General features: G+C 51.6%; 11 protein-coding genes and 1 non-coding gene across 12 annotated transcripts; 6 read left to right on the top strand and 6 right to left on the bottom strand.

Annotated features, from left to right (window-relative positions):
• Window positions 1-2,011: 2,011 nt before the first annotated feature.
• M409DRAFT_30717 (uncharacterized protein) lies at window positions 2,012-3,239 on the top strand (the record flags this gene model as incomplete). Its single annotated transcript, XM_033810055.1, has 4 exons — window positions 2,012-2,161; window positions 2,211-2,315; window positions 2,365-2,851; window positions 2,914-3,239. 4 exons carry the CDS (start codon window positions 2,012-2,014, stop codon window positions 3,237-3,239), a joined length of 1,068 nt encoding a protein of 355 aa, XP_033659734.1.
• A 375-nt stretch (window positions 3,240-3,614) lies between these two features.
• M409DRAFT_t70 lies at window positions 3,615-3,703 on the top strand. Its single transcript has one exon. It is a non-coding gene; the product is annotated as a tRNA-Thr (tRNA).
• Window positions 3,704-4,389: 686 nt separating this feature from the next.
• M409DRAFT_61347 (uncharacterized protein) lies at window positions 4,390-5,377 on the top strand (the record flags this gene model as incomplete). Its single annotated transcript, XM_033814719.1, has 2 exons — window positions 4,390-4,656; window positions 4,715-5,377. The coding sequence occupies 2 exons, from the start codon at window positions 4,390-4,392 to the stop codon at window positions 5,375-5,377; spliced, it is 930 nt and encodes a 309-aa protein (XP_033659733.1).
• Window positions 5,378-5,600: 223 nt separating this feature from the next.
• Window positions 5,601-7,243, bottom strand: M409DRAFT_30715 (uncharacterized protein; the record flags this gene model as incomplete). The annotated part of the gene is made up of 4 exons (XM_033810054.1): window positions 5,601-6,198; window positions 6,247-6,458; window positions 6,507-7,017; window positions 7,071-7,243. The coding sequence occupies 4 exons, from the start codon at window positions 7,241-7,243 to the stop codon at window positions 5,601-5,603; spliced, it is 1,494 nt and encodes a 497-aa protein (XP_033659732.1).
• A 1,354-nt stretch (window positions 7,244-8,597) lies between these two features.
• Window positions 8,598-9,059, top strand: M409DRAFT_61345 (uncharacterized protein; the record flags this gene model as incomplete). Its single annotated transcript, XM_033814718.1, has 1 exon — window positions 8,598-9,059. One exon carries the CDS (start codon window positions 8,598-8,600, stop codon window positions 9,057-9,059), a length of 462 nt encoding a protein of 153 aa, XP_033659731.1.
• Window positions 9,060-9,946: 887 nt separating this feature from the next.
• M409DRAFT_71460 (uncharacterized protein) lies at window positions 9,947-10,543 on the bottom strand (the record flags this gene model as incomplete). The annotated part of the gene is made up of 1 exon (XM_033819180.1): window positions 9,947-10,543. One exon carries the CDS (start codon window positions 10,541-10,543, stop codon window positions 9,947-9,949), a length of 597 nt encoding a protein of 198 aa, XP_033659730.1.
• Window positions 10,544-10,937: 394 nt separating this feature from the next.
• Window positions 10,938-14,018, bottom strand: M409DRAFT_30712 (uncharacterized protein; the record flags this gene model as incomplete). The annotated part of the gene is made up of 1 exon (XM_033810053.1): window positions 10,938-14,018. The coding sequence occupies one exon, from the start codon at window positions 14,016-14,018 to the stop codon at window positions 10,938-10,940; it is 3,081 nt and encodes a 1,026-aa protein (XP_033659729.1).
• Window positions 14,019-14,355: 337 nt separating this feature from the next.
• On the top strand, window positions 14,356-15,695 carry M409DRAFT_30711 (uncharacterized protein; the record flags this gene model as incomplete). Its single annotated transcript, XM_033810052.1, has 3 exons — window positions 14,356-14,555; window positions 14,611-14,617; window positions 14,670-15,695. 3 exons carry the CDS (start codon window positions 14,356-14,358, stop codon window positions 15,693-15,695), a joined length of 1,233 nt encoding a protein of 410 aa, XP_033659728.1.
• Window positions 15,696-15,750: 55 nt separating this feature from the next.
• On the bottom strand, window positions 15,751-16,267 carry M409DRAFT_30710 (uncharacterized protein; the record flags this gene model as incomplete). Its single annotated transcript, XM_033810051.1, has 2 exons — window positions 15,751-15,914; window positions 15,976-16,267. 2 exons carry the CDS (start codon window positions 16,265-16,267, stop codon window positions 15,751-15,753), a joined length of 456 nt encoding a protein of 151 aa, XP_033659727.1.
• A 1,051-nt stretch (window positions 16,268-17,318) lies between these two features.
• Window positions 17,319-17,932, top strand: M409DRAFT_61341 (uncharacterized protein; the record flags this gene model as incomplete). Its single annotated transcript, XM_033814717.1, has 3 exons — window positions 17,319-17,358; window positions 17,436-17,626; window positions 17,687-17,932. 3 exons carry the CDS (start codon window positions 17,319-17,321, stop codon window positions 17,930-17,932), a joined length of 477 nt encoding a protein of 158 aa, XP_033659726.1.
• Window positions 17,933-18,161: 229 nt separating this feature from the next.
• Window positions 18,162-18,919, bottom strand: M409DRAFT_30708 (uncharacterized protein; the record flags this gene model as incomplete). The annotated part of the gene is made up of 4 exons (XM_033810050.1): window positions 18,162-18,392; window positions 18,443-18,499; window positions 18,620-18,691; window positions 18,740-18,919. The coding sequence occupies 4 exons, from the start codon at window positions 18,917-18,919 to the stop codon at window positions 18,162-18,164; spliced, it is 540 nt and encodes a 179-aa protein (XP_033659725.1).
• Window positions 18,920-19,957: 1,038 nt separating this feature from the next.
• Window positions 19,958-20,609, bottom strand: M409DRAFT_30707 (uncharacterized protein; the record flags this gene model as incomplete). The annotated part of the gene is made up of 2 exons (XM_033810049.1): window positions 19,958-20,037; window positions 20,096-20,609. 2 exons carry the CDS (start codon window positions 20,607-20,609, stop codon window positions 19,958-19,960), a joined length of 594 nt encoding a protein of 197 aa, XP_033659724.1.
• Between the last annotated feature and the right edge of the window lie 250 nt (window positions 20,610-20,859).

Raw genomic sequence — 20,859 nt, 5'->3', positions numbered from 1 at the left:
GTCGATAGACTACTAAGATAATCTTGAAGCAGAGGTTTAGGTATAATTGTAAACTAAACAGTAAGATTGAATAGTAAGTTAAACGCTATTGTACAAAGTATAATACCGTTCCTATATACAAAGGAGATTCGTCCTCTATATAAGTAGTCTAAGTAGTCTAAATACTAAGCAGTCTAATTAGTCTAAGTAGTCGGGCGCTTAGTCGAGCCTTAGCCCCTAATACTTAGTTCGGATTACGTGCCGGGCTATACTAGCGGAACGTGTCCGTAACACTTAGTCGAGCCTTAGCCCCTAATACTTAGTTCGGATTACGTACCGGGCTATACTAGCGGAACGTGTCCGTAACACCTCCTTAGAAGACAAGGTTAATATATATATTAGGAAGTTAAACATTAAGAGGTGAGTATAAATATATAGTACAGTACTGCTTAGTAGCAGTTTTATACTTTTACAAATTCTTCTAAAATACTTTATAGAATACTAGGGTATTCCTCTTAATTAGTCTTATAGTATATAAGGCCTTAATTATATTATAGATATCTACTGTAATAATAGGCTTATATATTAAAGCTACAGTCTTATATAGTTCCCTTACTATTTTCCTTATTACTCTAAAGTCTAGTCTAATATTATTATCTAATCTTAAGCTAATAATACTATAGGTAATCCTATCTTTCTTATACTACTCTAGTAGCCTCTCCTAGTATTTATTTTTAGTAGTTATATTTAGTACTTAAGTCCTTACTCTTTCGGCTACTTGTTCTCTAATAGGGACAGCAATTAGGAGTAATAGTTCTAGGGCTTCTAGTTTTAGCTTATATACTAGCTATAGGATATCTTTAAAGATATATACTATATAATCCTTATTAACAAGAGTAGCCTTAAGTATATCTCTCTATACTTAAAAAGAGGCTCCCTTCTTAAAAATATACTTAATAGATTTCTCGCTTATTTAGGTCTCTATAGTAGAACAAGGTAGATTAGGTAGATATAAGGATAAAAGTACTATAGATTCTTAATTAGAGATAATTAAATAAGTATAGTTAAATTAATCTTAAGCGCCGGGCTCATAACCTGTTATGTAGCGGTTATTAGGCCTTTATAGATAATTAATTACGGGAGCAGGTATCTACAAGGACTGTGAATTCAGAAGATGTGGCCTTCTTGGCACTCACGTGATCCCCAGGCACAACAAAAACAAGCTGCAGATCGCTGCCGCTTTCGATCGATCAAACGCGGCCCGTGCTTCCGCCCGCCGACCTCATGTCCCGAAGAGCTTCTCTCACCGATAACAACATCTTCAACAAGACCATGACACGAGGGATTGAACGAGCTCGTTTGCGAGGCGAAAGTGGGGAAAATCTCGAATACAAATACCACGAGAAAGACGAACCCAGCCCCTGCGTCCGATGGTCGTTTTGGCCAGGCCTCATAGCGGAGCACTCTCTCGCCAGAGATTCATCCACCCGATGCGGCCGCGTGCCACCTTACCTAACGCGCATGCGCAGCACACGATCACTCCATCTCCATCTGCTTGCGGTGCCTTTTCCTTGCCCATTTTCTGCCCATGAGTCGCATCCAAGCACGCCCTTCCGCAGACGGGGAGGATGGCCCTGAACGACGGCGTGGTGCTTGACATGTTGCCAACAATCCACTGCGCACCGTGCGTCGAATAGATTGCACTGCAGCGACCACCCATTTTCAGCCTTGTGAAGTCGCACAGGAGTATATGCGTGCGACCTCGAACCTTGGTAGGACCCCATCTCTCTCCCGCATGTTTTCTCCCGCCACTCAACCTCAAACACTTTCTCGCTGTGCTTGAAGAACGCCGCGGCGACCCCAGACTTTCTTTCCCAGAAACCTCTACACCAACCCTTCTCTCTCCCTGGAGAAAGAGCAACACTCTCGTTCAAACCCGCACCGCATGATTTGAGATCGTGGAGTCTGGGGCGAAACGGCGTCAGGGCGTGTATTGTCTGTCTGGGATTTGCTGGTTACACGATTCGAGAACATGGTCATCTTCAAGGATAAGGCGCCGAGCGTGGCCGCCACCATCATCATTTTGGTTACATTCTCATTGATTGTCTTCCCCATGCGGGTGTACACCCGCATAAAACACAGTGCGTGGGGATGGGATGACTGGGCTATGACCTTTGCTGTTGTATGTTGGCCACAGCCTCTCTACCTTTGCACACCCTAACCATCGCCAGATACCATATGGCGCACTCAGTGTCTTCTCCTTGGGAAGCTCTTTCCTCGGCGTTGGCACTCACAAAGAGAAGCTCTCGGCGGCCCAGACAGAGCAAGGCATGATGGTAAGACCAGCAGAACGTCGAACACCTAATCGTTGCTGACTTCGACCAGTGGTTCTTCTTCTTCGAAATCTTCTTCTGCATTTCCATAATCCCAGTGAAGTTGAGTATCTCGCTCATGCTGATGCGTGTCGCTGGTCCTAAGAAGAACTACATCTATGCGCTCTGGATCATGTCGGCCTTGTTCATCATCTTGAACTTGATCGCCTTCTTCTACATCATCTTCCGCTGCGACCCTGTCAGCTACGCTTGGGACACGACCATTCCAGGAGGGAGCTGTTTACCTTCGCAAGGACTTGCCAACGTATACTATGCGGATACTGCGGTCAACATCCTTGCCGACTGGTTCTGCGCTCTTCTACCGATTCCCCTTCTCTGGAACTTGAAGCTCAACACGAATGCGAAAATCTCGGTTGGCTTCTTGCTGAGTTTGGGTGTGCTCGCCAGTCTGTCAGCGTGCATTCGTTTGAAGTACACCGTCAATCTCAACAACTCCACGGACTACCTGTACAGCGTCGGAGATGTCATGATCTGGGGATGTGAGTGCCTGACCCGACTGAAATACTCATGTTGCATCCACTGACAAGGCATTACCCACCAGACGCAGAAAACGGCGTCGGCTTCGTCGTCGGCTGCATTGCAACCCTACGCCCCCTCTTCCGCAAAATGTTTCACCTCGGCGGCAGCGAAGGCTCCAATATCAAACTCGGCGACAGCGGCGACGTCTACGCCGCGCGCGGCTCTGCCGGGATGCCGCACACCGGCGGCGGTGCCAAAGGCCACAAGACGACCATAACCAGTTCGCAGTTACGCAAAGGGTCAGATGGGTCTGGGTCGACAAGCGAAGAGTACATTTTGCAGGATATGAGGGGGAATGATCTGAGGGGCATTCAGGTCTCGAGGAGTGTAATGCAGAGGACGGATTGAGGATATAGAGAACTTGAAAGACGATATGAAGAGGCGGCAGGATCTGGCACAGCATGGAAGATGGGGATTTCGAATGAGGATAAGAAGCTTGCTGAATCGACTGCAGTCGTGTAGTGCAAAGGACAGCCCAGAATCCATAACTCCAGACTCTGCATGACTCTCGTGAGTACTGTTGAGAGGGGATCAACCGTCGCTGGAATAGTCATAAACAGCTGGAAAGGGGGTGTCTAAGCTTGTCTATGTCATCATGTTGCGCCTAAGTGTTGAGCCGATGAGACATTCGCCTAACCCTGCAGCCAGCCTTGCCAAGATGCCCCAACCCGCAAAGCTATATCTTCAGATTAAACACCGGTTTGCTCCATCAATCAAACATTCGCCCGAGTAGCTTAGTGGTAGAGCGTCACACTTGTAGACTTTCGAGCAACGACATGTGAAGGTCACTAGTTCGATCCTGGCCTTGGGCTTCTCTTTTTGCCTTGCTTTTGCTGTTCATGATACGGTTTGGGTTGTGTCCTTCTGAGGCGAGAATCTCTCGGGCCTGGCGCTTAGTGAGCAGGTTTAAAATGAGGTCTGGCTTCCTGTGAGAAGTCAGCTTTCTGGCCATATATGTTGTAGTAAGGAGCGAACAACGAAGTTTTATTCAGAAAGCAAGCCGGGGTTTGAGCAGCATGCGAGCTCTCGAAATAAATTAAAACTTTTCACGACCCTTCGTCGAAACTCAACTCCTATTTCTAAAGTCCTACCTGAGATCCTCTCTGATCTTGTAACCCTACTTCCCGAAATGTCGAAGTCACTAACTCCGGATGACACATTAAGTTTGAACCCATCTTCATAAGGTAGTTCCCTAAATGGTCAGCCAACTTCCAAACCCCAAAAGCACCAGCTGCACGAAATCCTACTAAAGAGTCGATTCTCAAACACAAGAGGAAAACCCGCGGCAGATACTCTCCGCCGCCCTTATATACGTCCCAACTCAGCAAAGTTAGCGAAACCTGCCATATCCGTCATCAGGCTGACATCCAGAAAGGATTCGGCCTGCCCTAATTCGGGCTGACCATTTCGCCCGTCCCAACTGGCGAGTCTAGTATTTATGTTCACCTTGGCTCGCATTCGAAACCCAGTCGAACAACCACTTGGCCCTGCACGCAACATGTCATCCACAACGCGGCCCTCGCAAATCATCTTCTTCTCCCATCCGCGAGCGGCATGTCATCTTCTGGAACGCATGCTGTCGAAACAGCCTGGAGTGCAGGTTCTGTGGCATCCGTATGCTATTACGAGACCGGCGCAGATTCCGCTGTTTACGGAAGAGTCGATCGCGGCTGGGATTCCTGAGGAGTCGAGAAAGCCGTATTTGGAGGCTGTGGAGCAGGGGAATGAGGCGTGGGAGAAGGCTTTGAGCGGGGCGAAGGCTAAGGTGAGTGATTTCCTCAAGAACCATCGTCGCCACTTAGCACGTCGCTGATCTACAGCAGGACGATACACTCTTCATGCACGAACATCCTCATTTCGCCATCGACGTGGACCGAGGCCTCGACTACGTAACCAAAGAATGGAACACCGAGAAGCCCACAGACAACTACGCCCGCAACTTCACTCTCTTCCCCGAAAGCGTTCTCCTCGCACCAGGCACGACCGTCCTCCTGAACATCCGACATCCAGCCCTCAGCGGCCCTGGTGCCTTCAAAGGCATGAGGACCCTCGAACACTCCTGGAGCGAGCCCGGCTTCCTCATGGCGCGACATCTCGGCTGGCAGAGGGAGATGTACGATTGGTACGTTTCGAAAGGCATAACGCCGATTGTGGTCGATGCCGAAGATTACATGTCTTCGCAGGAGTTTGTGCGGCATTTGGCTGCTAAGCTTGGGCTGAGTCCGGAGCATTGTGTGTTTAAGTGGGAGAAGGTTAGCCAAGAGGAGAGGGCGAAGATGCATCCGATGTATGTGCGGTTGCAGCAGACGTTGTTGGACTCGGAGGGGATGGTGGAGAGTAAGGTTCGAAGAAATGTCAATGTGGATGAGGAGGAGAAGAAGTGGCGGGCGGAATGGGGAGATGATGCAGCAAGGTTGTTGAAGGAGACGACGGAGGCGTCATTGCCGCATTATGAGTACCTGATGGAGAGAAGATTGAGGTTATGAGTCGCTTTTGGTGTACCTGAGTCGCTTGTTCTGGTTGAGCTTAGACTCTGGCAAACAACGAATCGACGTCTACTGACGCTCATCAGTCTTTCAAGTCCCCATTTTTCGTCCACCATATGCTCCATGGCAAAACATATGGAAACACTCACTCAGCTAACGATGTCTAGAAATCAATGCCAAGAAACAACATCTCCTGCCCAGCTTTGCCAACACCATCGTTCTTCTACGGAGCGTATCTAAACCCGCTGACACCCTCCAACACCTCCCCGCGATCTGCCTTCGCATTCTGTCGCTTGAAGTACATCGACATGCAAAAAGTAATCACAATATGCAGCATCTGCAATGCAATCGTCGCCCACATACCAGGAAGATACAAGGGACTATCCTGATCGCGGAAAATCGTCGAGCCACAGACACCACCGATGGCACCAGCAGAGATCATAGCGGCAGCTACGACGCCCTTTTTCTCTAGCCTGGAAATCTGGTTCTGGCCATATGTCAGTGTACCAGGAATGTTAGCTTGTGTGCCGTAAGTCGCCAGGAAAATCCCAAAGTAGCGAACGCCTGGCGGTTTCGTGTAGAGGATGATTAGGAGACCGATGATAGCCACAAGAGCTTGAAAGTTGAGGATGACCCATCGGAGACGGATCTTGTCCGAAACCCAAGCGGCTGAAATGGAAGCGATGATGGCGAAGACATAAGGCGGCGACGAGAGAAGCTGGGCTTTGGCATAGGGGAAGCCCATCCCTTCTCGGAGGATGATAGGCTTGAAGAAGGCCAGGGAATACACAGACGACGCAGCGATGAAGTAGTTAATCGAACTGTAAGACATGTCAGGTTGAGCACTGCGTGGAGTTTGATAGGCTTACTAGAGCAGCAGCTTCCAGTCCCAGAGCATGCCGAGTGTCTGTTTGATGTTTGGATGAACTATGTCCTTATCTCGTTTCTCGATCGCAACTCGTTCCAAAGCGATGTGCTTTTGACGCTCGTTCAGGAATTTGACCTTTTCCGGAAATTCGATGAGGAAGAACGGCGACACCAACCCAGCAACGACGGTGACGACGCCCTCAATGATGAAGATCTATCTCAAGTCAGCTTCATGCCAGTCATGCGCATCAACGCCTCATACCCATCGCCATCCTTGCGAGTACATGCCATCACCAACGCTGATCAAAGACAGCGCATAGGCAAAGATAGGTCCGAAGCCAGACGAGATCAACGACGCCATATAGAAGATGCTAATTCTTCTGCCAATCTCGTACTGTCTATACCAGCTGCCAATGATGAAAACGGCTCCTGGGAAAAGGCCGGCCTCAAAGACTCCCAGCAGGGCCCGGAGTACTGCGAGGAGCGTCCATCGATGGATGAACCCCATACCCAAGACACAACATCCCCAAGAGACGATGAGGAAGCTCAGCCACCATCGGGCTCCAAGACGGCGAATGACGAAGTTGGAAGGTAGCTCGAAGAGTCCGTATCCGATGAAGAAGACTAGTAGGGCGATGTTGTAGCGAGAGCCCGTGAGCTCAAGGTCGACGCTCATGCCGGCGATGAAAGCTGCTGAGATATTGGTGCGGTCGAGGAGTGAGAGACCGAAGACAACGCAGAGCATGGGGAAGACGCGGAAGTCTATCTTCCATCTGTGGCGGATCAGTGACTTGTATGATGAGGAAGGATAGAGGTAAGGTCTCACACTATCTTACGCTCCTCTTCTGGCGTCCAATCCTGGATTCGTTCGACTGGACCTTTCTCAATGATGGCATCTTTGTTTCCAGAGTCTGTCGAGATCTGCTCGAGATGATCTGTGAAATGTAGGTCTTTCTCAGCCTGTTCTTGGGGCTGATTTGAGGTCCCTTTGACGTCCATTGTAACAAGGGTTGCGTGGAACGTCTTGAGAGGGATGTAGGAGAAACCACAGCACACACAGCCATCCCTGCGACTGGGGTACAGCCATTTATGTGCTCGCCCATTCCCTTATTTCCGGAGAAAGCCATGCTGGGGGAAATCTTCTACCGACATTGCCGTCCGCATTCATCGTCTTCAGATGCATGACCCAGTGGAGTCATGTCAGTGTGCTTGTGGGGAGACCAAGACACTTGGGAGTAGGAGGCCAAGGTCGATATGGACAGCGGTTGGAATCGGCTATCATTGCATGCGTGTAGATATGCATGTAACGCACGTGTTCGCCAGGTGTTTTGCAGCCTTGGCTGGACCAAGTACTGCGTGGGCCTATGGGAGCTCCATCAAAGTCCAGCCAAGAGTGATGGTGGCGAGCAGCTCGTGTACTGCAGGCAGAGCAGTGTATGTCTAGAGTGAAAACCAGACGCAATTTCCCCGCAACTGTCAAGAATACCAAGGTGGCCAAGATGAGAAGTCTGGGGCTGCCATGCAAAAAGCCCGCCACGTTGGGGTAAACCGATGCAGTGGAATTGTTCGGACCATAGCTCGGGTAAGAGAGCTACATTTGCCTATTGCCGGTGAAGACTGCGGGAACTCAAGTCTAGTAGATGACATTCGAAGTCGAGACTGCCGCTGCTGTTGCTGTTGGAAGAGACGGCTCGACCTTGAACCGAAACATACTTGATGAGCCCGAGGATACCGTCTGAGCTGTTCTGGAGGTCGCCAGGATATCTCCCGGATTCGCTTTGTATTCGCAGTCGTAGCCTGCCGGGGACCATGTCCTCATTCTGTGCCTCGTTGTACTCGCATTATCGCGTAGTGATTGGCATCGTTCTTCAGTGATCGACTCGTGTCCAAGCTCATAGATTTCGTAAGTTGATCTTCGCTGGTATTCTCGACTTGCTCGTTCAGTCACACTGTCCGATAGCCCAGGCAGACAGGCAATTCTCTCCTTGGACTCATGTTGAAAGGGTGATTTGGAGGAAGTGTGAAGGAACCATTGGCGTTTCGACCAGCAGACCCTTCCAGGTTCCTGCCGATCAGCTGACTCAGCGTAACACAAGATAGACGTCACCTTCTTTGCCGATGTCGACCTCCAATTCAGTTCAACATCCCCACTTGTATGTCTTGATAGACTTGGTGGCGTCAGATTCTCCTAGACGTCTTATCCGCACGGGACTCTTTATCTACAGGCCCCGGTGGTACTCACGGAATGTCCTGTATGCGGCGTCTACCCAACGGCAGCAAGCAAAGAAAGATATCTCAGAGAGGTTACGCATAATCACATACTCACGTCCGCCAGAGGCACTGGATCTTGAATATGGCACCTCATCTTAACAGCGACCTGCCCCCAACGAACGAGAAGTCCGCCAACACTATCTCCGTAGCGGACCATGTCAAATCAATCACCCTCGATCTCCTCACCGAAATCAACACCGGTACTTTTTCCAAGACCTCTCCAATGTGGCCATACATTTCCGACGACTTCTCAATTGCTGGTACCACTGCAGGTGTTGCTACAAAGGAAGCCACTCTTCTCCACGTTCAAGAACTCCACCGAAAAAGCCCTGCTTACCATGTGCATGTCACAAACGCCAGAGTCGAAGTTAATCACAAGCTGGCGGTCGCGACGGTATGGGTGAACCTTAAGTGTGGCGGGCTACCGCAGGGTCTGACGAAGGATGTTGTTAGTGTGTTTGATTTCAGGAGAGATAGGCAGGGAGAGTGGCTTGCTGTGGGTGTGACGAATATGCTTGGGCCTGGTGTGGAGGATGAGGTGTGATGGGCTTCTGTTGTACTTACCGAAATTCTGCACGGGTTGCAACAACAGAGAAACGTCTCCAAGAATGATGCATGCGTTCAATCGCAAGAGTGAAGTGACCGGAAAGGCCATCATGCAGACGATTCGAAGCTAGACATGGATGTGTGTCTAAAGTATGATTTCCGTGGCCTCAAACAAGAACCATTTGCTGGAAGGTTTCAATGAATAGGTTGGAGGAAATCTATATACTTAAATTCCACAGCCTCTAGCTTATCTCAGGCCATGCGTCACTTTGCAGAACATGATGAACTCGAACTTATTACATGTAGCCTTTGGACTCCCTTTGCCCAATCGAAGTCTTACTAGAAGAAGGCCATGCTTCGTCTACCTATGGATCTGAGCGGGCGAGCAAAATGCCATCGAATTCGTATCACCAAAGGCGATGTCACGAAGCTTCGTGCAAAATATCCACAGTGACACAGGAAATAATATCTTCCAGGGAAGAATTCATATTGTCTCCGCATCAAGCCACTTGATAGAGTGCCCCGAACAGGGAACACCATGAAGAGCATCAGTATCAGGAGATGAGAGCCATGCGTTTCTCTTGGAGCATCATATACAATGAGTCGAAAGTGACTTCGCCGACTATGGAGTCCTTATGGTGGTTGCCGTCCAGTCATACCTTCGATCAGGGACTGGAAGTGCTTCCTCGAGCCTTTAAACTCCACATCGAGGGAACAACATCATTTCTGACTCCAGTGACTGGGTCGGACGCCACCGATCGGCTCGATAAGATCAAGGTACACTGATACGGCGTGGCAGCCGCACAAGAATTGTCATGCACGACCTCACGCTTAAAGATCTAAGGTAATTCAGCTTCATTTCTCCCCTAAGAAACGGCCTCCCCCTCACAGCTTCACGCCATTCACCCCCTCCCTCGGCGTAACAAACAACGCCTCCGCACTAGCATAAACACCCCCCTCCCCATCCTCCAAAAGCCCCCTCACAAAGACCTTCCTCCCCTCCACCCTCTCCGCCCAAGCCCTCGCCATAAGAACCGCGGGCGTCCCCACAGGCGCCTTATACTGCACATTCAGATACGCCGTCGCCGGCGGCGGATCCGTCCCGCCGCCCTCCCGATGCGCACACGTCCCCGTGATATGATCCAGAATCAGGGAATTAAACCCGCCGTGCGCTCGGCCCGCGGCGCCGTCGAGGCCGGGGCCGATGGAGAGGAGGTAGACGTCTTCGGTTTTGGAGAGGGAGGTGGGTTCGGCGCAGGGGCGACGCAGGAAGATGTGTGCTTTGAGTGCGGTGGGGCTCGAGAGGGTTTCGGCGATGAAGCGGTTGTTTACTTGGTTGGATTGCCAGGATGTGGGCATGTAGATTTTGGTTTCGGGGTCGGTTAGGATGGCTTGCGTCCAGGGGAGTTGGAAGTCTGGGTGTGTGGGGGCCGTGTTGGCGTGTTTGACTGATGAGGAGGGTGGGTTGCTATTTGATGACATTGTCCGTTACTGGTTTTGCCTATTTTCAAGCTGCGAGGGATAGATTCTTGTTGTGGTATAAGACGTCTTTGTTGACAGGTGAGGTCGTAGTCGAGCTTTCGGGACTGCCGAGGTTCTTCGACTAGATCCCGACAACAGATGATTCTTCAACTACAACATAACATTGTAGACTGCAACAAACTTGCATGACGATAGAGGAAGAAGACATAAGTGGGTCAGTTTTCGTGAAACGTCGTCTCTCTTGAAAAAGCTACCTGCTCGTCTTCATCTTACAAACACACCCGGAGGAATTCCCAAGTCTCCCCGCTTTTGTCAATGTATTAAAGCAATCATAGAAGGTAGCACCCCAACGCCCGCTGGAACTTCCAAGCAAAGTCAAAGTAGATACTACCGTTTACCGCTTCTTCGACTTGGGCTTCGACTTCGACTTCTTGTCGTCATCGTCATCAAGGCCGCCGTCACGATCCTTCTTCTTGGCCTTCTTCTCCAGCTCATCCCAGTCCTCGCCCTCGTCTTCCTCGCTGACATCCTCGTCACTAGCTTCCGCCGAAGCATCGTCATCGAAATCGGATTCATCGTCGCTGCTTTCATCCGAGGCGAGATCCTCCTCAGAAACCTCGAAAGCAGACTCCTCTTCCTCTTCCTCTTCATCCTCGTCGTCGGATTCGGTGGAAAGGAAAGACCAGCCACCATCCTTGAAGAATGTGTGCGGGTCCTGAATGACGGTCTTCATGATGGTCGCCCAGTTGAGGTTCAGTGGGCCCTCAGTGAACGGAATGTCCACGCTGTCAAGCCAATCACGGACGCCATCAAGTGCCTCCACGGGGATCGTGTTGATGTGAGCGGGAGGCTTGGTAAAGTCTTTGAAGACGATGACCATATCGAACTGCTTCAGTCCGAATTGTACACGCTCGAGATGCACGACTTCGATGTCGTTGAGCGTGACCACCATGAACGGTGGCTCGGTGAGTTGTACCAAGCAGTCGGTCGTAGGCTGGATGACGACGGAGCTTCGACTTGGCACACCGTTGAAGCCCAAGTCTCGGAACGGCATGTCAACGGAGATGCCCTCGTTCTTGCCTGCATCAGCGATGCGCTCGGCAAAGGCCTTGAATTCCTTGTCGAGTGCCGCTCGTCGTCTCTTCTCTTCCTGTTCGGCCTCGAACTCTTCCTCGTCTCCGTATCGGTGCTTTCGCTTGCGGTTACCAGTCTCGTCGAACTGCATCTCAGTCGCCTCACGGTAGAACTGGACGTCCTTCGTCTTCTTCTTGCCGATGATGATTGGGTTGTGAAGATGCAAATGGATGATGACAATCAACTCGCCGACGCAAGGTTGAAAGAAGAGGTGCTTGACGTTGCTGAAAAGCACGTCGATGCGCTGATTGCCGAGATGGTTGTATCGCAGACCATTCTGGTGAATCTCGACAGAACCACCGATGCGCTTGCTTTCCATTGCCGGTCGCATGAAGATGTTATCCAGTCTGTACGGTCGACGGTTGCGCATTTCCACCAGCTTGTCTTGCTCAACGACATCCTCCATGTCCTTCTTCTGCTGTTCCCGACGCACCGAGTCCTTCTTCATGTCAGTGATCTGAGTCTGAATGTTGGACATGCGGTCTTCTGATTGGCTTCGGAAGGTGAGCGATCGGATGAATTGTGCGGTAGGGTCTTCGAAGGGTTGATCATCCTTTCTGCCTACACCTTGTCCGGGAGACAGGAAGTTGATGCGTAGATAACAAAAGCCACCCTCTGTACTCGTAGTCGCATTCTTGATCGTGTGGATGTGGAAAGGTACCGGGCGTCCCATGATAGGTAGAATGATCGAATTCGCTTTTGCATCCACGACAATCACCAGGTCTTTGACCTTCGGCGGCAAGACGTTGTCTCGCTTGTACGACTCGAAGCGCTTGAACTTCTTCTCCTCAGTACCGTTGAGATTGCCATGACCTTCAGCGTACTTCTCGAGACCTTCGTTCTGCTTCTTGTCGTGCAGCTCCTTTTGATGTGTCCGACGAGCAGCATCTCTCTCCTCGTTCTGCGTCATCACGCCCTGGCCTCTCGTCCGAGTCTTGGTGATGTTCGAGGTTGCGATTGCGCCAACTCGGTTGTCCTTCTTGGCCTTGGGCTTCTTCTCTTCTTCCTCTTCGTCGTTAAAGAAGAAGGAAGCACTCTCCATGTCGCGTGGGGCATCTTTGGTGAAGACGTATGCATCGCCATTGCTAGTGACCCGCACGGTATCACTGAGCAAGAGCGCATAGGTCCCATCCCGCTTCTTATCCTTCGCATTTGGGTTCTCGAGGTTCGAAAAGCCGGTCGTAATGGAAAACGTCATGCCGTCCTTTAGCTGGCGAGAATTCTTGGCGTTCAAGTTGAGGGTGGAGTCCTTCGCTTCGATGCCGATGCCTGCACCGACTGACTTGACGAAGTTCTCGACGAGCTCGGGCTTCTTCGCCTTGACCACGGCAAGAGCCTTGTTGTAGACATCCTTCGCGGCCACGCCTTCTCTCAGCTCTTTGATGACCGTGTCATGCACACTCAGTAGCAGCTTGTACATGTTCTCCTGTGCCTTGTTCGGTTCCACGAGATATGTGCGCGCGATGACCGAGGCATATGTCTGATATCGCAGGCCAAACGCGGAGATGATGATGCCTGGCTGGTGTAGGTTCTTGTCGTCGGGCTCTGCGGCGAGCTTCAGGTCGAAATTGCCGCCGCTCTGTACGACGGGTGGGACACTCCAGTCGAGTTGCATAAAGTCGAACTTGCCCACGCCCTTGATACCACGGAAGAACTTCTCATCGTCGAGTTTGTTGGACACCTTGTCGGAGAAGGCCTTGTGGGTGATTTTCTTCTCCTTGTCCAGGATATCAGACATGGTCTCAACGAAGTAGTCGCGCATGACATAGGCAGAGGCGCTGCTAGCATTTCTGATCGCCTTCAGCTCGTTCTCGTCCTTGACAGCCATGATAGTGGAAATCGCTGTGCTGATATCGTATTCCTCGACATCCTTGCTGATCTCGCTGAACGCACTCTTCCACTCCGCGACGAAGGGACCGGTTGAGGTATCCTTGGCGATCGTGCCGACTTTCTTGCCTGCGTTCTTGATGGTCTCGTTGATCTTCTCGAACTGCTTCGCATTTTCATCCGCATCTTTGCCCCGAACGACGATATCCACCGGGGTCTTTCCATCCTTCAGCACCTCGAGGTATTGCGCCTTCTTCTTGGTCGTGACAATGGTCATGCCGTCCATGGTGATCAGAAAAAGAGTCGCGGGGAACTCATAGCCAAGGAGCCAAAATTGCATGCCATTCGCCTTGTGAAAGCCCTGCGTCTCATCGCTCTTGCCCATAACAACAACGATGCTGCCCACGTCACCGAAGACATCATTGCTGCTGCGCTTATCCGCCTTCCATTGTGTGATAAGTGACGACAGGCGGGTGTGGAAGGCCGCCTTGTCGATGCTGACCTCTTCCGCCATCGTCGCAGATGGTGTGTGGTGATGCCGCTGGAGTGAAGAGGTGGCAGGCCAGGCGGCAGAGGTTGTTGTACGGAAGACGGAGGTGGAGAGTTGCTGGCAGAAAGATGAGCTCGAGATCAAGAGTCGCGCGCCTGACGCGAAAGGCGGCGGCGGCGCGAGCGGGAGCAGCCGAGATGTTTCCGCGTGACGTGACTGGTCCAAGCTTCAAAGCTTCACAGGCAGCACTGAGCTCCTTTCACCGTCGCTGGTCATTCACTTACAGCTTATCACGTGCCTGTGCCTGTGAGGAACCAGTTGCTCGTCATGATACGGACATACTGACACTGACTCGCGGGCGATGAGCGGCGTCGTGGGCGATGGCGGAGGGCGGGATGCAGCGTATCGTGAGGGAGGGGCGTTGGTTGAGACGAAGCACAAAAAGCGAGAGAAGCACGCGTCGACTGGAGTCCAAACAGCCACTATACGGGCTCTGAGTGCACGTCTTCTCACCTTCTATTTTCGAGCGCCCATCAAAGCATTCTTCCGACCCAGGATTGAGTGAGTCCAGGAGTTTGAGTGCTTGTTTTTCATACAGCGTCTGACGTCTCTGCAGTTATATGGTGAGCCAGATGGAAACGAGTGAGCGCGAGTACAATATTGACTGCTCGCCAGGGCTATGCTAGGGCGATCAATCCCAGTGTTCGAGCAGGCGAAGCCTGGTCATGGAGAATGACCTCGCCAGCACTATTAGTGAGTGCCGTGAGACAATATGGATGGGGTTTCCTCCCTAATCAGGTCCTGCCGCCTCTACTGGCAAACACCGCTGTTGGAGCTGTCCTATACACAGGGTATCTTCAAGTGCTTGGCCTGCTACACGAGCCGTCCTCGTATTCTACCAAGCGTGTATATCCACCGCCGCCACCAAGTACTGCTTTCGCTGCCGGATTTGTGGCTGGGTCTATCCAAAGCGTCTTAGCCGCACCACTGGATGCCTTGCAGACACGATTCCAGTCCACGGAGATGCTTGAGGGCAAGTACAAGAACATGTGGCAATACGGTTGGCAGAAGACTCGAGAAATCGGTGCACGTGGCATCTTTGCTGGATGGACGCTCTCTTTTGTCAGAGACTCTATTGGTGCCGGTGTGTTCTTCGCAACCTTTGAGACCATCAAGTCGCAGTGCTTTTACAGCTTCGTATCGACATGGTATGGAGACTGGGGGAAGCTGTCAGACTCTCAGCGAGAAACCATCACCGCCCAGCGGAGCCACACCGCAGCGCCGCCGGAGATCACACCTCATTACATGGTCGAGCCAACCTTCCTCCTCCTAGCAGGTGCGGCGGCCTCTATTGCGCAGGCACTGATCCATCATCCAATCAGCCGCATCCAAGAAATTCATTACGGGCGCCTGGAATGGATCGACTCGCACGATCACCACAAACCCGGCGAGCTGAAGACCAAGGCTTTGAAATTGTACGCAGCGGCCTACCGGAAGTCATGGAAACAATGCCTGGCCATAGCTCGGCGTGAAGGTGGTTTGCGACGATGGCTTTATAAAGATTTTTTCTTTGCGACTATCCGTCAAGTACCCAGCACAGCTGCTGGTCTGATCGTCTTTGAGGTTCTCAGGCGGAAGTACGGTAATACCGACGAAGCCTTGAGGATTCCCAAAGATGGCTACGAAATCGTTTTGATATAAAAGGACGACTTTACTCCACTCCACCATTGTCTGTGTACAGCAAATACGTCCCAACTCAAAATTTGCTGACATCTGGTACCGGCGCCCTATGGCTCGGCGTCTCGTTTTCGATGATGGCCTGTCGGACCATCCAGCTGTCCAAGTACGCACGCACCTCGACGATTGTTCCGCTCTGGTCGAATCGAACGCACCACGCATAGCAGTTGTCGAACTTGAAGCCTGGGCGAAGTCAGCAACCATCATCTATCGATAAACCAAGGAAGATTCTCGCCATTCAAACACTCCGCATTCGCCACCAATTCCACCATCGCCCATTCAGCATCTCCACCACCAATGACATTCCTCACCGCGAGATTGAGACCAGGCTTCTTCATGATCTTGCCCAGCCGAGTCAAAGTCCCATCCTGAAAGTCTTTCAAAGTCTTGTATCTCCCAGCGCAAGGATGAGTGCCCAAGACGGTCCAATCGACATTGGGAGACACTCGGGCGTAGAAGGCATCGTAGTTGCCCGAGGCCATGTTGTTGAAAAGGGCTTGGATCTCATCTGGGGATGGGTAGCGCGAGGAGGACATGGTTGACGATTGTCTTCTGGTCGCTAGCTGGCGAGGTGCTGATGGGTGTTGGCAGGCGGTGGGAGGCCATGGCGATGATTTATATGGCAGTCGCCTGCACGCCAGTCTGCTTGCACGAGGCAGAGTGCACGCTTGCCTCGCCGCCCGCGTACCGCAGCGAATCGATATAATCATTTTACGCCCCTATCCGTTCGAGGCCTATGAGGTGGTTGCAATGCCGCGTCATAGCTTGGAGTCTGTATGGCAAACGAGTTCTATAGGTATGGCCTCGCAACGTTGTCGGGCAAAGTCCACGGCGGCATTCAAGGCGATATCGCTGCAAACTCTCACAAATCAAGCGTCTGGTCAGTCGAGTGGCGAGGATTCCCTGGGTCAGCAATAAATGTGGCTGACTGGTCTTGTTGTCGATGAAGGCGTGGGATCGCCGTCACTGAGGTGGTTCCGGGACATGGATGTGAGGCCATCCATCCAAGTGGGTCCGTCGAGAGCTAGGCTCACTTCACCTTGCCATTGCTTTATCAATACTTTCCTAAAAGCACATTTTGAAACAGTTCTCATGGCGTCTCCTTCTCCTCTTCTGTCAGAGGGTTCGATTTGACACCCACCATGTAGGTTCATGGCTGAACCTCTCCTTACGTTGTTGACTGACAGATCAGCACTTCACGAAGCTATGTACTCAATCTATGCGGCCTTCAGCAAGGATATAGAATGCATGCCGAATACTACGATGAGGCATCTATCGAAGCCATGGATCATCACATCATTACCTGATGCTGCAGAAGGCAAGACCTGAGGCACAGTTGCAGACGGAAATGCTTGAGCGAGGCGCAGTACGGTGTGCGCACATGATGCAGTGATTGGATGAAACACGCACGCTCCAACGAACGTGGATTGTTTCATACTCAGTCTGAATGCACATCTTCTGCATGTGCTCAAGTGTGCTGTGTTTCAGAACGCTGGTGCCTAGCTCTCCGCTACCTCATTTGAAATCTCAACGTCCGGTTAGGCATGTATTATCATGTCAACCTGAGATCCCCCGCCAGCTGACAACATGGAGACGCCGAACCCAACATCTCCGAATACAGACCTACGTCAGTCAAACGTCTCAAGATTGTGCAAAGGGCTGACCACACATGCAGTGGACGCTGTGCCGCACACCCCACAACAGTCACAATCAACGAGACGCAGTGCACCATCGATCTATGGGATACGCCAGGCCAAGAGTTCGAGCACTTCAGGGATATGCCTGATTACATCGACGTCGAAGAGGAACTCGCGTACGCCTATGCTCTCGCAGACGTTTTCATCATCTGCTTCGCCGTCTGCGATCCCGAATCGTTCAGAGATGTGCGTGGAAAGGTAAAAGACCATCGTTTCCAGCTTATACGTACCTCTCCATACTCACCTTGAATTCTGCAGTGGTACCCAGAACTCCAGCAATCCCGTCCTGGCGTACCTGTCATTCTTGCAGGTACCAAGCTGGATTTTCGAGATGATCCGTCGATCATAGAGATGCTACGTATTCGTGATAAGGTTCCCGTGACCTCTGAGGAGGGGAAGCAGATGGCGGAAAGCATTGGGGCGAGGGCATACATTGAGTGCTCTGCGAAGACGCATGAAGGTGTTCATAGGGTTATGGATGCTGTGGCTTGCTTTTTGAGGTGAGGTACATCGATCTCTAGCGGAAGAAAACGGCCATGTGGACTATGGCATGCTGACAGCCAATCTCCAAGGCCTTAGTATTTCATGGACTGCCTATAAGATGCAGATTGGCGCTACTACGAATTATTTTCTTGGATCTTCGAATGAGTGTCCTTTGATCAACTTCTGTTCCACCCTCCGACCTTCAATCTCCACCCAGCCAGCTTGTAACGTCCTTCCCAACCCCTCTTCTTCAAGGGAAAGTAACAGCAGCCTGACTCAAAGTAGGAGAAAGGTAAGCATTTAGCTGAATCGCATGAGCCGAGCATCCAGGAACAAGGTTAATGACCGCAAAAGCGAACGTATCTACCACGCCTTCGAGGCTGCGGAGGACGGTGCCCAGGGGTGCTGTGAAGGGCGTGGCAGAGAGGATACTCTTCTCGCCGATGACGATGGAGAGGAGTTGTTGGTGGATGAGGATGAACTGATGGTGTTAGATGCGCGGTCAGAGTAAGAGGTGTGTGATGGACTTACTGAGCGGAAAGAGTTGCAGATGGCGTGCTGGTCGACGTCTGGGATGACGCTTGGGAACTGTCAGGGTTCGTGGGCTATGCGGACGACAGAACCGCCGCCGATGGCTTCTTTGTACGACATTCAGTAACATTCAGTTCGACCTGGAGTGGAGACTTCACCTCTTGGTTGGTTCGCAACCTTGAGAATGGTGACGTTGGACAAAGCACCAGTGACCGTCTTCACAATGGCTCCGAAGCCTTGGACGATTTCCTGTCACCAGTCAGCACTGCCTCCGCCACAATCTCTGGGGCAACTGACTCCACCAATCTCAAGAGCATTCTCCTCGGTGAGGTTCTGAGCCCTCTCGAGATTGTCCTGGGACAGGAAGGTGACAGAATCAATGGCGAGGATGATGCCTTCGCCGGGGCTCAGGGACTGCGCTGTGACGCTGATGCTGGAGGTGCCGATAAGGCAGGCGAGGAGTTTGGCGACGTGCATGATGACCGTCGTTGCTGTTGAGGTTGTCTTGGAGAAAGCTTCGTGATGGAAGGGCTGGAAGCGAATGGACAAGAAGACTCAGCCTGTGGGAGCGAGGATGATCTTGGGTTTAGCGATGGAAATGCTGATGTTCTTATACCGTTAGAATCCTTTCCTGTGAGGCAACAATCATTCTTCTTGACGATGCTGGACATTGTTGTGTTCCTACTCGACACACGTAAGAGTTACCAGCATCTCCTTGTACGTCAGGAACAGGGTCGATGCGCGTTCACAAACACCACGATCGAGCCGTTCCATGGCGTCATCAACCAATCTTCCAGCAGTAAAGTCTCTATCGTTGGATCACAGATGACTTGGCACGCTCTCATCGAGCTTCCTGCTTCTCCCGAAGAGCTACAACTTGCTTCAATGTACGTCCGTCTCCTCTGAAGTATTGATAATGGCCCGTACCACGTCAGTGTGCGATGCTCAGAAGGGGCTTAACACCTGCAACCAGCAAGGCTCTTCGTAGCACAGAAAGGTACAGTGCAACTCCAGCATGTACCGAGCAGATGGCTCCGGCTCTTAGTCTGGTGTCTGTGCAACACTCAATGCCGGGCCCCATTCCGATCGTTGACGCTCGTGCATTAGCTGGGACAGTGTAACAAGGCGAGGAAACGGAGATCTGTACCGCGATGGACGACGTGTTTAGCGAGCTGCTTCTTGCACAGACCCTGTGATAAGTAATTGCATAACATCAATGACACCCTGACGAGCGCTCTGGTTCCAGCACGCTCCTTCAAGTGACGGAATTGAAGGCGAAGTGTTACCGAGTGTTCCATGCCGAACCTCAATTCGCAATTGCTCGACCTCTTGCCAGCGTTGTGCTGCACGCGTTCCAAGACGATAGGTTGCGCTTCCCTTCGGAATCCCCGTGAATATGCAAGTGCCCGTGCCATTGATCAGTCTCTGTAGATGCTTCTCGAGTAGCGATGCCGGGGGATCTCCAGGCAATTACCACATCAAGGTTATGGGGACATGTGAGTTCGGGAGGCCTCCCTAGTCCTGCTGTGGAAGGTATGCTGAGCATCTGGCTCTCGGTGTGGCAACGATGTACGTCTTCCACGACCAAAGGACAGCTATGACTCCATTTCAGTATAGTCAGTCTCAAGCGCTCGTTCCACGTAATTTACTCACCAGCCTCGGCCAAGACCAAGAAACCTCCAGTCATAGCTAGATTCTTCATGAAGTGAACGCGCTCTGCCTCGTCCTGGAGATCTGTGTGGAAGATCACCGCGGTCAACAGGCACCATGCCGCGAGCACAGCGGCGACGTAGCGAGTGTAGCGATTCATGAGGAGCACGATCGCCGCAGAGATCTCCAGTGCTGCCGTCGGAAAGATGAGGAGGCCGGACACGCGGTGCGCTTCCATGTAGGTTTGGGTGGCGCGGACATTGATGAGTTTGCCCAGGCCTGAGACGAAGAAGAGGATGGCCATGAGAATGCGACCAGAGGTTTGGAGAGCGCTGCCAAGCCGCGACATCTCTCTGGGGGAGGTGCGGTACTGGATGGTCTTGACGGGGACAGGGGGGCGGTTAGTCGAGCGGCGTTGTAGTGAGAACGGTACGAAGTTGGTGGTCGCTTCTGGAAGGGGGCGGTGGTTGAAAGTCGAACGGCGTGAGATCGCCAGGGGGTTTGCGTGAGTGGCCATCGTTAGGTCGTTGACGTTGTTGGTGTGGTTTGGTTTACTCAGCGTCTTCAAATCGTGTGTTGTGAGGCTTCAGGGCGCGATAGAGTTTGACCTGCGACGCTACTCGCCTTCGGCTTCGTCTTCGTGTTGCTAGCCCGATTCGGAAGCTGTGAATATGCAAGGCACTCACACAGGTCTCAACCATCTGAAAGTACATATATCCCTCGTCCTTCTCTAATCATCGAAACAGATCAACTCACAACTCGAAAAC

The sequence above is a fragment of the Zasmidium cellare genome (assembly GCF_010093935.1).
Source record: "Zasmidium cellare ATCC 36951 unplaced genomic scaffold M409scaffold_70, whole genome shotgun sequence".
Taxonomy (NCBI): Eukaryota; Fungi; Ascomycota; class Dothideomycetes; order Mycosphaerellales; family Mycosphaerellaceae; genus Zasmidium; species Zasmidium cellare.
This window is presented reverse-complemented; position numbering and strand designations above follow the sequence as displayed.